General features: G+C 40.7%; 3 protein-coding genes across 4 annotated transcripts in view; 1 reads left to right on the top strand and 2 right to left on the bottom strand.

The window, feature by feature from the left end:
• LOC119723624 (serine/threonine-protein phosphatase 2A regulatory subunit B'' subunit beta-like) overlaps nucleotides 1-14,374 on the top strand; it is a 42,143-nt gene that overhangs the window by 19,515 nt on the left and 8,254 nt on the right. For both annotated transcript variants that reach the window (XM_038194368.1, XM_038194369.1), the window contains 3 exons: nucleotides 3,904-4,006; nucleotides 7,475-7,549; nucleotides 14,191-14,277. In XM_038194368.1, coding sequence (XP_038050296.1) covers nucleotides 3,904-4,006; nucleotides 7,475-7,549; nucleotides 14,191-14,277 — 265 coding nt within the window. The remainder of the gene's footprint in view (nucleotides 1-3,903; nucleotides 4,007-7,474; nucleotides 7,550-14,190; nucleotides 14,278-14,374) is intronic.
• Nucleotides 9-2,966, bottom strand: LOC119723627. The gene is made up of 3 exons (XM_038194372.1): nucleotides 2,743-2,966; nucleotides 874-1,349; nucleotides 9-739 (listed from the first exon to the last, which is right to left on the bottom strand). Exons 2-3 carry the CDS (start codon nucleotides 1,133-1,135, stop codon nucleotides 114-116), a joined length of 888 nt encoding a protein of 295 aa, XP_038050300.1. The 5' UTR covers nucleotides 1,136-1,349; nucleotides 2,743-2,966; the 3' UTR covers nucleotides 9-113.
• On the bottom strand, nucleotides 8,565-11,932 carry LOC119723626 (mucin-2-like). The gene is made up of 2 exons (XM_038194371.1): nucleotides 11,510-11,932; nucleotides 8,565-9,888 (listed from the first exon to the last, which is right to left on the bottom strand). The coding sequence occupies exon 2, from the start codon at nucleotides 9,854-9,856 to the stop codon at nucleotides 8,570-8,572; it is 1,287 nt and encodes a 428-aa protein (XP_038050299.1). The 5' UTR covers nucleotides 9,857-9,888; nucleotides 11,510-11,932; the 3' UTR covers nucleotides 8,565-8,569.

The raw sequence follows: 14,374 nt of genomic DNA, 5'->3' as shown, positions 1-14,374 counted from the left end.
CAGACAGGCAGACATCAGACAGCGTAGGATCTTTTAAATGATGATGGTGAAACAGCTGAAATTCATGATGGTGTTGATGGTAGCGCTCATGATAGTGTCGTTGAGAAATGACATCACATCTTGCGATACGTCTTAACCGAGAACCCATCTGCCACCACCAGCTGCCCGTCTGACGTGAACGTAATACCCAGTGGGAAAGTCAGACCCTGGGCCAGACAATCCAGAAAATTGCCGTCGACATCGTAGAGGTGAATGTGACCATCGCTGTTCCAACCATTGCTTACTCCGACGTAGAGGCCCGAGTTTCCGGAGTTCACGGCCAGGCAGTTAGTTACTGGTCGGTCTTGAATAGATGGCTGGACGGTGGATAGTGTAGTCCCAACACTATCCGTGACGTCCACTTGTTTTTGTTCGTATCCGCTGACCACAGTTCTGTCAGTGCCCTCATCAAATGCCAGGTAGAAAGGGGGTATCTGTAGGGACACGGTGCGTAAGAGCTCACCGTTAGTGGGTTTGTGTTCAGTCCACACCATCCTCTTGACGTCACCCACCACGATGGTATCATCCCTCTTGACGGCTAAACTGCGGAGGTCCACGTCAATATTGTCAATATCTTGTAACGGCACTGTTGGGAACTGGAAGTCCAGCTTGTTGTTCTTGTTAAATACCTTGACGTACTTGGTAGTGTCTACAACTAGCAGCATGCTCATTTGGGGGATTGCTGCAACATTACGTGGACCTTGAAAGAGAGAGAAAAAGATTGTTTAAGCCATGTGGTCAAACGGCAATGTTTATAATAATGTCAATAATATCACCAACATAAGTTGATATTGATTTCATGAGTCAAAATCAAGAGTTAGCAAAGATATTTACGATCGGATAGCAGAATGGTTTCCTTGAGTTTTCCTTCCGTGCTGCAGATGACCACTCGCTTGTTCCAGTAATCTGCCACAGCCAGTTCACCAGGTTGAGTCGCAGTGATGCCAAAAGTCCCGTTGAACTCCCCCGGACCGCTCCCCTTTTTGCCGAATTCGCCAGACAGCGTCCACCTCCTGACGTCGATCTCCAGCGTGCCCTGATCGATGTCTTCCATCTGCTGGCTCGGGGCAAAATGACTGACCTCCGAACATGCCATGTTCTTGGACTCTCTCTTCTTATTAGGAGATGCTGTCAGCTCTCGAGAAATTGGACAAGGAATCTAGAAGAAAAACTCGCCGGACATCTCAGGCGGAAACTAATGATTTTGCAGTCCAGTATCTTGGACTTTTTTTCTTGTAAGGTGCTGACTTTAAGACGGTATACCTGTAGCTAATCTTCTCACAAACTTGCTGTTTTGCCAGTAGCCACTTCTAGTTTTTGAGAAATGAATGAAGAAAAGTCAAGGAATTACAAAATATAATGAAAAATCCGTACACTACTAGTAGTACCTCGGATATGTACATATTACCAGTATACATACAAGTGTGAATTTTGTGATATTTAAAGGTAGGGTAGATCATTTATCATTTGTGCATTTTTTTTTCGTTTGAAGCTACAAAAAAGCTCCAAAATCTAAAGACTAACCTGATGAAGTTTAAGCTCAGTGAATGCTGTACACTCCGAGAAAACAATATTCTAGGATCTCAATTTCAATTCAAACGTTGTCCAGTCGTGTTTTGAATTGCTCCTGAAATCAGCATCTGGGACATTCTCATTCAGCCAATTGCAGCTTTGCGATGTCACGCACTGAACTGATGAATAATTAATAGGAAGAGCAACCGCGCGCACATGTGTGTTGTGTCAATGCGTGCGCACACCCATTCACAGATTTGCCCAATTACAAACCAATGACTGACCAAAATTTCCAAAAGTGCATCACTTGACACATCTTTTTAAATTGCCTTTTTTTATTGTTTTCTTCAAAATGGCAGCATGCCAGAAAGAATAATTTCACAGGGAGTTCAGTGTCATTACTATCTGTAAACCAAGTAAGTGTTTCATCAATGATTTTGTCAGTTACTATTTGGATAGCTGCAAATGATCTTCTCTGTCTTAAAACAATCGGCCAGTTTGATTATTTCCTTGATGGTTTTGAATGGGGGAACATACAGGGCATGTCAAAAAGAAAATGAAACCCAAATGTCGGGACTATTGTTTCAGTAAAGTTCTGCATGTAGCACTTTTCTAAATCTAGGATATGAAAGCCCAGTTCATAAGCTTTCTTTTAGTTTAAGAATCATTCAAATCACTCATGTACTTTTAAAGTTACGGAATTTTAAACACAACCACAGTTTTAAAGTTTTGTCCACGGATCACCAAAAAAGGTGTGCGTTCTTTCAGCAAAAAGAAAACAATTGACACATGTCCCTGTGTGATTTGTTTTCGTTGTGCTGATAGAACACTTACATTCTTGTGATCCGTGGACAGAACTTTAAAATGTTGGTTGTGTTTAAAACTCCATAATTTTAAAAGTACATGAGTGATTTGAATGATTCTTGTACTGAAAGAAAGCTTATGAATTGGGCTTTCGTGTCCTAGATTTTGTAAGTGCTACATGCAGAACCTCTTTAAAACAATGTCCCGACATTTGGGTTTCGCTTTTTTTTTTACTCATCCTGTACATGTGTTTCAACATGTAGCCATTTCAAGTAGAAGTAGTGAGCCCCACCCCTTTTGTGGGTCAAACTATAAGGAGTCTACAAATATACATTTACGTACATATGTAACACATTTTGCTCTCCCACAACTTGCCAAATTTCTTACCTGAAAATCTCAATATTTACTGGTACATGCAGTTTAAAGACAGGTCTGCATCAGAGAATGTCAGCGATGGGTTATTCTGCGTGCACCCAGAAAATTCGTAGGATTCCTTGGGTCGATTCTAAAAAAACAAACCAAATGGCGTGAGGCAAACACACAATTGAGCTTAATCGGACGGGGCATGACCCTATGGTCCGTGTACCATTCGTTGACTTATACATTCATTGTCCAGTTTAGCTGTTGGTGTGTTTACCTTTAGATAAGACCACAGCCCACCACAACTTTTGAACTTTGTTCTCTTCGGTAAACAGTTTAATGCAGTCATTGTGGATATAGCTGGTTGGCTCAAACTTTGATAACTAAGCTATTGTGTGTTATTTTGAATTTACCACCGATGACTCTGTTTGTTGTTGGTTCATGCATTTTATAGAACCGGTCAAACAATATACATGTATGCAAGTATTGATATTAAGTTATATTGTTTGAGAGTTAATAACATTGCTGGGATTTAAGTTATATTGTTGGAGAGTTAATAACATTGGTGGGATCATCCATGGAGGTAGGACCTCCATGGTGGGATTAACCCTAATTCCCTGGGCCTGTTTGCAAGGATGTATCCTCAATCCTGCAAAATCCTCAATCACCTCCTGTAGCCTCGATCCTGCAAATTCCTCCATTATTTCATGAAAATGGTCGGTGGAGGGGTAACCACTGCCTGAATCCTGCAAAATCTTGCGGCAGTGACTGTCAATATGTTGAGGCTTGGCCAGTGACATACTGGAGCAGTATGGAGGTTTTCAAGCAAACAATGTAATCCAGGCCTATATGCATACATGGCTGAGTAAAAAAAACACACAAGGTCCGGCCCAAGACCTTGACAAAGTGCATCCTACGAAATCTGTAACGCACTTTTGCCATGTAACCTCAATCCTCCAATTTCCTAAACTTTGGCAAAGAGGATTTTGAAGGATTCAGGGCGGTTAGGGTTTAAAAGACGCGATAGGGATATGGTAGGGAGAGGGTTAATAAATGTGCTAAAACTCGTTTGGATTGATTGACTTTTTTTTTTTAAAACAGTAGTTTGAAAAACTACCGATATCAAAATATTCATTATTTTTTATGGCAGAAATTGATTCCACTTTATTACTTTTCTTTAATCTTCAGATTAATACGAGATTGCCATGACGATGCTGCGAGGCTGTTCCGTCTTCTAGCCAAGCCGGGCTGCAGTTATCTAGTTCCAGAAGACTTTTATCCTTTCATTCAGGTAAAAACAAAGGGCAAAGCTTTCATCTCTGCAGAAAAACACTAGAGGGCTCTGTTGTCTACTCATTGGAGTCAAAGGGTTTACGGAACCGTGGGTTCAGTTGCAGCTTTGCCTTTAGAAGATGATAGATCCTGACATGGCGGAACTTTGGCTCAGGCTGGGTTCATGTTCTGCTTCAGACACATAAATCTTATAGACATTTTTGGGTAATCCTTATCTTTAGGACCCCGTTCCTATATTTAAAAGACTCACCGAAACAGCTGACTAAATGACACTCAAAAGTGACATTCTGATATTTCTTGACGCATCTTAACAGCTGGTAATGACACCTTCTTGAATATCAGCAGGTTTAATTTCGTGTGAAGAGGGCAGGGCTTTGATTTATGAGGGAAGTTACGGGGGTAAAAGACGACGACAACCAGAAAACAGACTCAAAAACCAAGATGGCAACTTTGAAAGCTCAATGCAATAAAAGCTCAATGCTGATTGGCTGATGACAAAAAAATGTATATCTAATTTTTCTGTCACTAAGCCAATCAGCACCAGGCTTTCATTGTGTCGGCTTTCATGCGTTATTGTGAGAACTACAACATGCAGGTCTCACGTCTCTGACTGAGTTTTGAACACAACTCATAAAAATATAGAGGCGTCCTAAAGATAAGGATTACCCCTTTTTCATTCAACAGCCGTCTTTGAAGTGTTTGGTTTTTGTTTTTTTAAATTGAACAAAGAAATTGGCTGGAGCTGGGTTGGAACCTGCGCCCTCAAACTGCCAGTGTTTTTTTTTTTAACAGGGATAAATTAATAGACCAAACGTTCTTTTAGATTTGCAAATATACCACAAAGAGAAAACTGACTAGGTGCATTATAATACATTTTTTAAAAGTTGAACAAAGAAATTGACTGGAGCGGGGTTTGAACCTGCGACCTCTGATTACGGTGCTCTACCAACTGAGCTATCCAGCAATATGTTGGCAATTCCCCAGTTGGTCACTGATTAAATTCACGAGGTGCTAGTCAGAGACTAGGTCACAGGTTCAAACCCTGCTCCAGTCAATTTCCTTGTGAAACTTTCAAAAAACTATCATAATGCACCTTGTCTGTTTCTCTTTGTGATCTATTTGAAAATCTGAGAGAATGTTTGGTCTATTAATTTATCCCTGTTGAAAAAAAACACGCACTGGAAATTTGAGGGCAGACCAATATGTCTACTGACCTTCAGGCCTCAACTTACTCTGATCTAATGTATCAGAATTTTTTGAAAATTTCAGCAGTGATGTAAATTATGCAATAATTGCTCCAGCTTCGACTCCATGGGAGTGTGCGCGTTCCTTCACTAACCCCGGCCGTGAGGAATACGTAAATGACTTCTGCACGTGTATTTCGAAGACTACACGCTCTGTATATGTGCTTGCGTTATCTCCTGCATGTCACGTCACGTACGAACCTTTTTTTTTTCAAGACTGCGCAATGCCTGTACGATATGGATCCTTGGAACTTTTTTTTTTCACCAGAAAAACTGTACCTTGTGTTGTAAAGGGACGACAGAGGTACGCACATTTAATATAAATCCTTGCTCTGTATCGAGACGTCAGATTTCTCATGTTTGAAGGGATTGATTCTACAAAAACAAAACAAACTTTCAAAATTTTAAGCACTGCGTCTGCGTTGAACACATCGAGTGTAGTCCTAATTTAAATGTGCCAAAACGTGGCACATTTAAATTACACAATTCCAGGGGTTAAGATCACGCAAGGCATGATGATACCCATGGAGAACGAGGTTGTAATCGTTATTGAAAAGCAGGTCACTCCATAAATGATTCGTTCATGGCCAGCCCCCATGCAGCGATGTGAGCATCGCTCTAGAATGTCCTAATTAGCATCCCTGCTGACCGTCTAGTCTGCTTCACAGCATCTTAAAGACATCCAGGAGACTATAAGTGACATCTTGAAGCCAGACCACAACACACCTAGAGACATATCCAACCCAGCAGTATAGCACATTTCAATGATCTATGGTTCCGGCTGGCCTACTTTTGACAGTGCTTATGTTATTCAATAAACTTGCACACACAAAAATGAAGAAAATGCAAAAAAAAAATTACATTTTGCATTGCATTTTATTTTTATTCCTTTAAATGCACTTGTTTCAATTCTCGAAGAATACATTTTGAAGTGGTTTACATATATATCTGATGACTTGAATATTTCTATAAACTAAACATGTTTCTTCGCATAATTGTTTTGAATGTCCTCTGGCAGCTCTGTGTCTGTGCCATCATTTTAAAGGGTCCGTGAAATGACTTTTTCTCACGAACATATTTTGTTCAACTTTCTACTTCTCTGTAATGTATGAAAACTAATTGACATCCCTCTTTGGTTAATTTTATTGAAAAGTGCACTTTTTTAAGCATGAAACAAAATTCCATGCTTTACCGAACAACTGAGGGCGCTGTTGCTGTGATGTCATTTCAGGAAGACACTGCTTAGTTCAGGGGTTTTCTCCTCAACTTGTGAACCCCTAAGTTTGTTTATTGAGAACATTTAAGTGAGAGAAGTTTGCTCATTGAGTTTGCCATGTACAGACACAACAATGAATCACTAAGGAAAAGAAAAAAACAGCAAAATATTCAAAATTCTTGCAACTTTTGGTGCTGAAATAGCTGTAACATTGCGGTTTCTGCCTGAAATGACACTTTTGCTCATGAATATGTAAATTTGCATTAGCATAAAAACCAAAAAGCCACCAAAATGCCGTTAAAAATGGCAAATAAAAATTGAAAAAATCAGGTTAAATAGGACACAAAGGTGCATTTTCAAGGATTGCAATTTGCATTAAAAAATACATTACATGGGCCTTATAATAAAAATGTGTAGCACAAATGAATTTGAATGTAAAGCCATTCCATTTATTGCCACATGTTATTTGTTTTAGGAATTGGGAAGATAGCTTACCAAAAAGCCTCAGAAGTACAGTAGTGGCCTCCCAAGTTTGTGAATTTCTCTGGTTCATTAAAGATAAAATTCTTAACCCTAACAGAACTCAACCCATCAAACTCCAACGGCATGTTTTGTTGGAATCTGTCGGGATTGGTACAGTACCCCTAAACTGACAGTCATTTTACATTGGGATGGCACACCTCCAGAATCGAAGTCAAAAATATGTGTGTGCAGTTTCCCATAAACTAAACTTAGTGCAAATATATGGGAGTCCAGAGAGGCCACATAAAGCTTATTCTCTATCATAACCCCATCTAAAAACATGTTAAAATTGTGCAGCAGCAGGATTGCAGTCAAACCAGTGAGTTTGGCGGTTTTGAGACATCATCTTTCATTGAAAAAAGAACTTTTTCATTTTGCCGACGCGCATGGCTACGGCGACGAGCGCGCATACCAGAAACCGGAGACTTTTTTTTTGTTGGCCTTAATAAATTCTTTTTTGCTTCTCTTTTGTTTTCTCCAACAGGAAGTGGTTGACACACACCCTGGCCTAACATTTCTCCTTGATGCCCCAGAATTCCATTCCAGATACATTCATACAGTGAGTAACATACTTTATGGTAACATTTTCTCACAATTGTTTGTCGCTAATTTTTAAAATGTATCCGGACAACTCTAGCATGAGTTGTTACTAATTACCTTTCTAATAGATTACACAGTTTCATACAAATCGTCCTACACATGAGTCACTCCATAAATTTGTGGGTCCAAATGCGTGACGTTTTTTGTGTCCCTGTTACACCTGACCTGTGCCACGCAAGTATTATTACAATTGACTTCCAACTAGTTTTGATTTGTTTGGCAGGTATTAAGCTTTACATAATCACTCTGGAGATAGACGACATTAAAGGGAAGATACAACATTTGCTAACATCAAAAAACGAAATGATCAAATTATCATGAAATATCTTACTGGATTGTTAGGGAGTGACAGTCTCAAGCATCCTGTAAAGTTGTGGCTCCTGGTATGCTGGCATTTTCAAGAAAACTGTATTTTTCCAACGCTGGTCGGCCGACCAGCGTTGGAGAAAACTGGCTTTTTTTTCAAAAAGTGCTCCTAATTTTTCATATTGAGTTTGTCTGAAATTTCCTTTGCCATTGATTACACACCTGTGAAGACTACAAGCCTGCTAGACTGATTCTATGATCTTACAATTCCCCAAAGTCTATAAATTGCTCTGTTTCATCTTAAAAGGGGTCAGGGAACCAGACTACAAGAATATGATTGGTTTTCTTGGTTTTCCAGCATATACGAACCCAAAACGTGAAACAAGTCAGTGTAACAATATTTGCAATAACATAGTAATCCTCCAAATCCATTTATTTCTGAAAATTGCAGCAAAAGCAAATGTTGTACATTCCCTTTAAAGAATGTCTCCTGAATTTACAAAATCTTATATCAGATGTAACACCAACATGGACCCCAGATTTATGGAAAGAACCAAATACGTACTTATTGAAGACTATACATTGTAAGTTCTTAAATCATGCATATGAGACACATGCATATTTTTGTTAAATATGATTTACTAGAAATGAGCGACTGGTATTTCTGGTATTTCTAATGCTGGGGGACATTGTTAACGAAGACCTGAACTTCAATTCTGCCATTGCCATTGATGCCGTTAATTACATAGCCTGGTCCTACCTCGTAACCGTCTACAATGATTTGAACTCTGACCTGGATGTTGCCCTCTGACCTCTGAGTGTCGTCAACAGCACTGGGGTCAAGAGTCGCTGTGGCAAGGGGGGATGTTTGTGGGGGTGTTTCTGACGGTGTCTGCGCACTGGTCTGGGAGGGGGTTTGTGAAGGGGGCGGTGTGCCTTGTGAAGTTTGCATTTCTGGGGTTTTAGTCTGGGGCTGGGTCGGGGATTGGATTGGGGTTGATCTTGCGGTTTGGGTGGGTGCTTGGGTTGGGGTTTGGTTGGGCGTTTGTGTTGTTAGGGTGGGGGTAGTGGTCAGAATTGATGTTGGGAGTCTAGTTTGGCTTGGACTCGGGGTTTGCGTCGGCATTTCTGTGGGAGTTTGTGACCGGGTTTGGGTGCGGGTTTCTGCGGGAGTTCTGGTTGGTGTGAGGGTTTGGGTTTGGGTGGATGAGACGGATGGAGAAGTGGTTCTGGAGTGGGATGTAGTCATTGGCACTGAGTGAGTAGGAGAGGTGTCCAGGATTGCTTGGCCGTGTGTTTGCTCTCTCGGTCCATTAGACGATGCGTGCATTGTCACAGTTTGTGTCTGATGAGTCAAGGTTGTCTCTTGAGGATCAGCGGGGGATGCAGTCATCTGTCCAGTCACAGTTGTCTCAAGATGCTGGAAGGATGATGACGGGAGGTCCTTGGAGGTTGATGTCTCCGTGGTCCTGTCTTCAAGGTCTGACTCCGTCTCCTTCGTGACTTCTGTCGCATCGCTGATGTTTGGAGGATTAGGAGAAGATACCGATGGTGTGAACTCATTCCGAGATGTAGGTTCTTGGCGGGATTCTGTCTCCTCATCGACGGTGGTGTCTGCCATGCTTGTCACTACTTCTGTCACCCCTTGTGTTGAGTTGTCAGTACTTGATACCCCAGCGACTGATTGAGCTGTTGCACGAGGAGTCACGTGTGGTGGCTGTGAGTTGGTCATCCCATCTGTCACTGTGTTTGTCACCCCGTGTGTCACCCCTTCTGTGGCACTTTGAATGCTGGCAAGTGGGATCTCAGCCTGATCTCTCATCCCGTCCGTCACTGTGTGCGCCACCCCATCTGAACCTGCTTCTTGTGTATCACTGCTTGATGTTGGGCTCCCTGAAAGGGGCGTGGCCAAGTGGAGAGAGGGTAGGAGGGTCAGAATCAGTAACGTCTTGTATGCCATCTTGAACCTTGTAGGCTGTCAAAGTGCCACAACTGTAAATAAAAAGTAATCAAACTAATATTTACAAAAAAAAGATGAGTACATGTACTATCCGTTTAAATCTTGAATGTTAAAATATTTTTAGAAATTGTTATCAGAAAGACCGTGTCTAGACATATCATACAGGTAGATTATTTTGTGGGAAGATCTCAAATGTAACGGTCTGATAATGTCTTAGACTAGATTTGTACACTCTGACCCATATTTTGCACTTCAGTGATAAATCTGTATTATCAATAAGATTAGACCATAGCCATATCAATGGCAAACGGCAAGAAAAAGATTGGCACAAATATTGGGCTAGTTTTTTTCTCCTCAAATTATGTGCTGTTCAGATATGGAAGTACTTAAAATAATTTCAGACAAATTGTCTTAAGTTCACATGTACAGGGTGTCTCCAAAAAAAAAACAGCAGTCAATCCCTAAATATTCAAAATACTAGCACTCTCTTTTTGCAAAACTTATCTATAGAGTCGGAAGGTATAGTAAATACTCTTCACAATGGTCTTTATCCCATCTCATTTGGATACCCCAGTCCAGAGATACAGCTAATTAAATGAAAGGACTTGAATTCCAAGTTGGGCCACTCGGTATCTAATGAAAGTCATTCACATACCAAGAAGGTGAAGAAAGTGGCCCAAACAGATTTTGGACAGTCTTTACAAGCTGTGCCGTAACTTTTTGAAACAAAAGGACCAAATCACACAGAACAAAAGTCCTGTCAAGGGTAAAGAAACACTCTTTCATCTCATGGTCAATTTTTTACAGCAACAAAAGACGATTTAGTTTTCTGAGAAAAAAATGGGGGGGCCGCTTATCCAGTATCCACCTTAATATTCAAATTGTAAAAAAAAATACAGTTTTGCATCATTTCCTTATCTATTAAACATTGAACTCGTAAGTGACAAAAGCTCAGTAGTTCTTTTTACTCTAATCAAAGGTGAATTTTTCGGGTCACATCCATTATTGGAGCGCTGTGGCCCAGTGGTTACGGTGTTCGACTCACGTGCCAGTACGTGGGTTCGAACCCTAACAGGGAAAATGGTGCTTGTGTTGTTGGGCAAGTCACTTTACTACAATTGCCTCTCTCCACCCAGGAGTATAAATGGGTACCTGTGAAGGTGTAGAGACCAGAATGTGCTGATCTTGAGCTGTTGCAAAATTGGTCTCATGGACTGATGAAAAGGGTAATAATTGTGAAGTTCTTGGTTCTTGGTTGGTTCTTCTCCTAAGGACTCCGCATGGGAGTAATAACAGGAGGCCAGAAACACCGGGGCAAACCCCTCCTTTTAGCGATAAGTGTTGCTGGGTTTCTTTTACGTGCATTGCATTTAACACGCAGGATCTACGGCTTTACGTCCCATTGGAAGGACGAAGCAATATTGGTTAAGTGCCTTGCTCAAGGGCACAAGTGTCCGGGCCCGGGCTTGAACCCACGCCACTGTTGCCTCTGAAACACCAAAGCATGAGTCCGGTGCTCTTAACTGCTAGGCCATGACACTCCACTGTGTGCTTTGGTATAAAGCACCATATTAGCACCTTAGAATTGCCTGATTATCTTCTTTTAACTATTCTTTACTTGATAGTTCACGGAATCAAAATCTTTGTACTTACATCTTGATAGAATCAATGTTTTTCTCTGACGTATTCCTCACTGGTTGATAAGAAGACAAGCTTTTGTTGAGATTTCGGCAGTTTCTAGTTGCACTGATCTCTCTTGGGGCATAAAATGCTGGCCTCTCCCTTGCGTTAGTTCTTTTAAAACATTCTTTCAATCTCATCATGATTTTAGATCAAGTAACCAATCCGATCACTCTAAGTCATCCTTCCCGTCACACCACCCAATCAGAGCCCAGTTTAGTCAGGTGATAACTCAAAAGCCACACCCCTTCAGTGTGTCATCCAATCAGAATTAGGGTTGCATCACTGTAGCCTTGCCCACTGGCAACTTCTCAGCCAATGAGTGTGCAGCTTACAAGAATGATGTTAGTGAGAAGAGACAGGGTTTGGCATGTATTATGGATAGGTGGCTAATCTTGGCTTTCGAGACTGTTGATAAATTTGGAGTCTGGTTAGCCTCCGGGTATAAAGTAAACCCAGGGATTGAACACAGATCTAGTCCACCCACAGTCACCTTGGCCTCCTTACACTGAGTGGGCATCCAAGATTTGGCTTTGGGGGCTCCCATTTTTTTTCTTCAAATTTTGTAGAAGTTAAAAAAATGTCAAAAATTTTGCCCAAGATTTTTTGCTGCAGAAAAAAAAAATTGTTTATTTTTTTTATTTTTTTTAAATTTTTTTTTTGGGGGGGGAGGAGGGAATATTCTGACGTTGGTGCCGCCACTTACACCCCTATTATACTACTCAAAAATAGACCATATACATATCACCAAGGTCAAATCGTGGCACTGCCCCCCCCCCCCCCACCCCACCCCACCAAATTAAAGTTTTAGAGGTGGGAGGAAACCCCAGAAGAATATTCTGAGGAAAACCCACAGAATCAGTACAGTATTGGCCCAGGCGGGATTGGAACCTGGGTCACAGCGGTGGAAGGCGCGGAAAGTACCGCTAGGCCAACCTGACTCCCCTATTAAACAATATTCAAATAAGGCTTGGTGATTTCTAAGAAATTAGAGAAATAAGTCTTGATGAGTAAAAAGTGTATGTCGGAACTCCACTCCCAGCAATGGACATCCACATGGTTTTGGGGTGTTTTTTTTTTCAAAACAGTTTGTCTCTTTCTTACACGTGTACTTTTACAAAGGCAGAGTTTCAAAATAGTCTTCTCGCGATAACCTCCTCTATCACATTGAGGGTGCAGCACGTACCATGATGGATTAGACGCGGCCCTCTAACCCCCATAATGCAGCTGTGCGGGTCAGAGGTCACAGGGTTAATCTCGCATACTTTACAAACAGCTTCTTGCGTTCCGAGCCTATTTTTCAAACAATCCTGCATTGTTGGAAACAAGACAGACAGGGTGTGTGTCACTAATGGATCGGATACCCAGTCAACCGGGTTAGAGGTCAAGAGGTCAGACAGCAGTTAACCTCATGACCTTTGACCTCACACATTTGACGCGCGTCTCTTGATTGATGTAGTTACAAAAAGACGTGAGGTTAACCACCTCAGGAGAGTCAAAAAGGTTTTGGGAGTGAGTTCCAAAAAAAAAAAAAAAATGTAGAAATTTAAATCCGTATGGCAAAGCTCTGTTGTCTGGATGGAGAATTATCATCCATAAGGTATTGCACACATGGTAATGACATCAAGTCACACATTTCCATTAGTGTAATAGGACTGATGATGTAAACAGATGTGTGGAGATCATTGGAGTCCATCAGATAGGATTCAGTATGCCAGGATTATACTCTTGATTTGTACTTTGGTGACAGGTTTTTAATATAGATTTATTTTATTCAGTTGTCTTGTTTCACAAGGACAGTGATTGTACATTGGACAATCCGTGTTTTTTTTTTTTTTAATCCAATTTCGATTTAAAAATTTATCATGATTTTGTGCACTCATTTTATGTTACCTGTTTTATCATTGTATGGAGTCTGTTAAGTATTGTACTGCCCAAAACTGCTCAAGAGTTTGGGCTATTCAGGAGATTGAAGATTGCAGACTGACTAAAAAAGATATACAGGGGCTTAAAGGGAATATACAACATTTGCTTTTGCTGTTATTTTCAGAAATTGCTGGATTTGGGGGTTAGTATTTGACAGCAAATATTGTTACACTGACTTGTTTCAAGTTTTGTGCTCGTACTTGCTGGAAAAACCAAGAAAAGCTATCATGTTCTTGTAGTCTGGTTCCATGACCCCACTTAAGATGAAACGGAGCAATTTATATGTATGTTGGGGAATTATAAGGTCAGGGAACCAGTCTAGTTGGCTTGTACCCATTCATAGATGTGTAATCGATTGGAAACAAAATGCGGACTAACTAAATATGGTAAATTGGGGCCAGTATTTTTAAAAAGCCAGTTTTTTCCAACGCTGACCAGCATTGGAAATTGATAAAAAATACCACTTTTCATAAAAATGTCAGCACACCAGGTGCCATTTTTTTTACAGGATGCTTTAGACTGTCATTCTCTAACAGTCCAGTAAGGCATTCCGTAATAATTTGGTATTTTGATGTCTGCAAATGTTGTATGTTCCCTTTAATGGTGGACAGTTAAGTTGCTGTTGAAATTTGCCAAATAAGGATCTTCCATTTGTTTTAGCCTTTATTATTGTGAATGTGCATAAATGGAAAAGCTTACTTAGTTTTGTTCTTGTCATCATTCCCCAGGTGATAGCTAGAATATTTTACTGCGTCAACAGAACGTGGAACGGTAGGATCACGCTACCTGAACTCAGGAAAAGTAACTTGTTATCGGTAAGCAACTTTTTTGTATCTTGGACGCTTAGTAGAATTTTCAATTGCTCAGGCCTTAACCCTCCAACATCCTTCAAAACCCACACGGAGGTGTGGA

The sequence above is a fragment of the Patiria miniata genome, unplaced genomic scaffold, assembly GCF_015706575.1.
Source record: "Patiria miniata isolate m_02_andy unplaced genomic scaffold, ASM1570657v1 HiC_scaffold_17, whole genome shotgun sequence".
Classification (NCBI taxonomy): Eukaryota; Metazoa; Echinodermata; class Asteroidea; order Valvatida; family Asterinidae; genus Patiria; species Patiria miniata.
The sequence above is the reverse complement of the archived record's forward strand: the minus strand, read 5'-3'. Positions and strand labels throughout refer to the sequence as shown.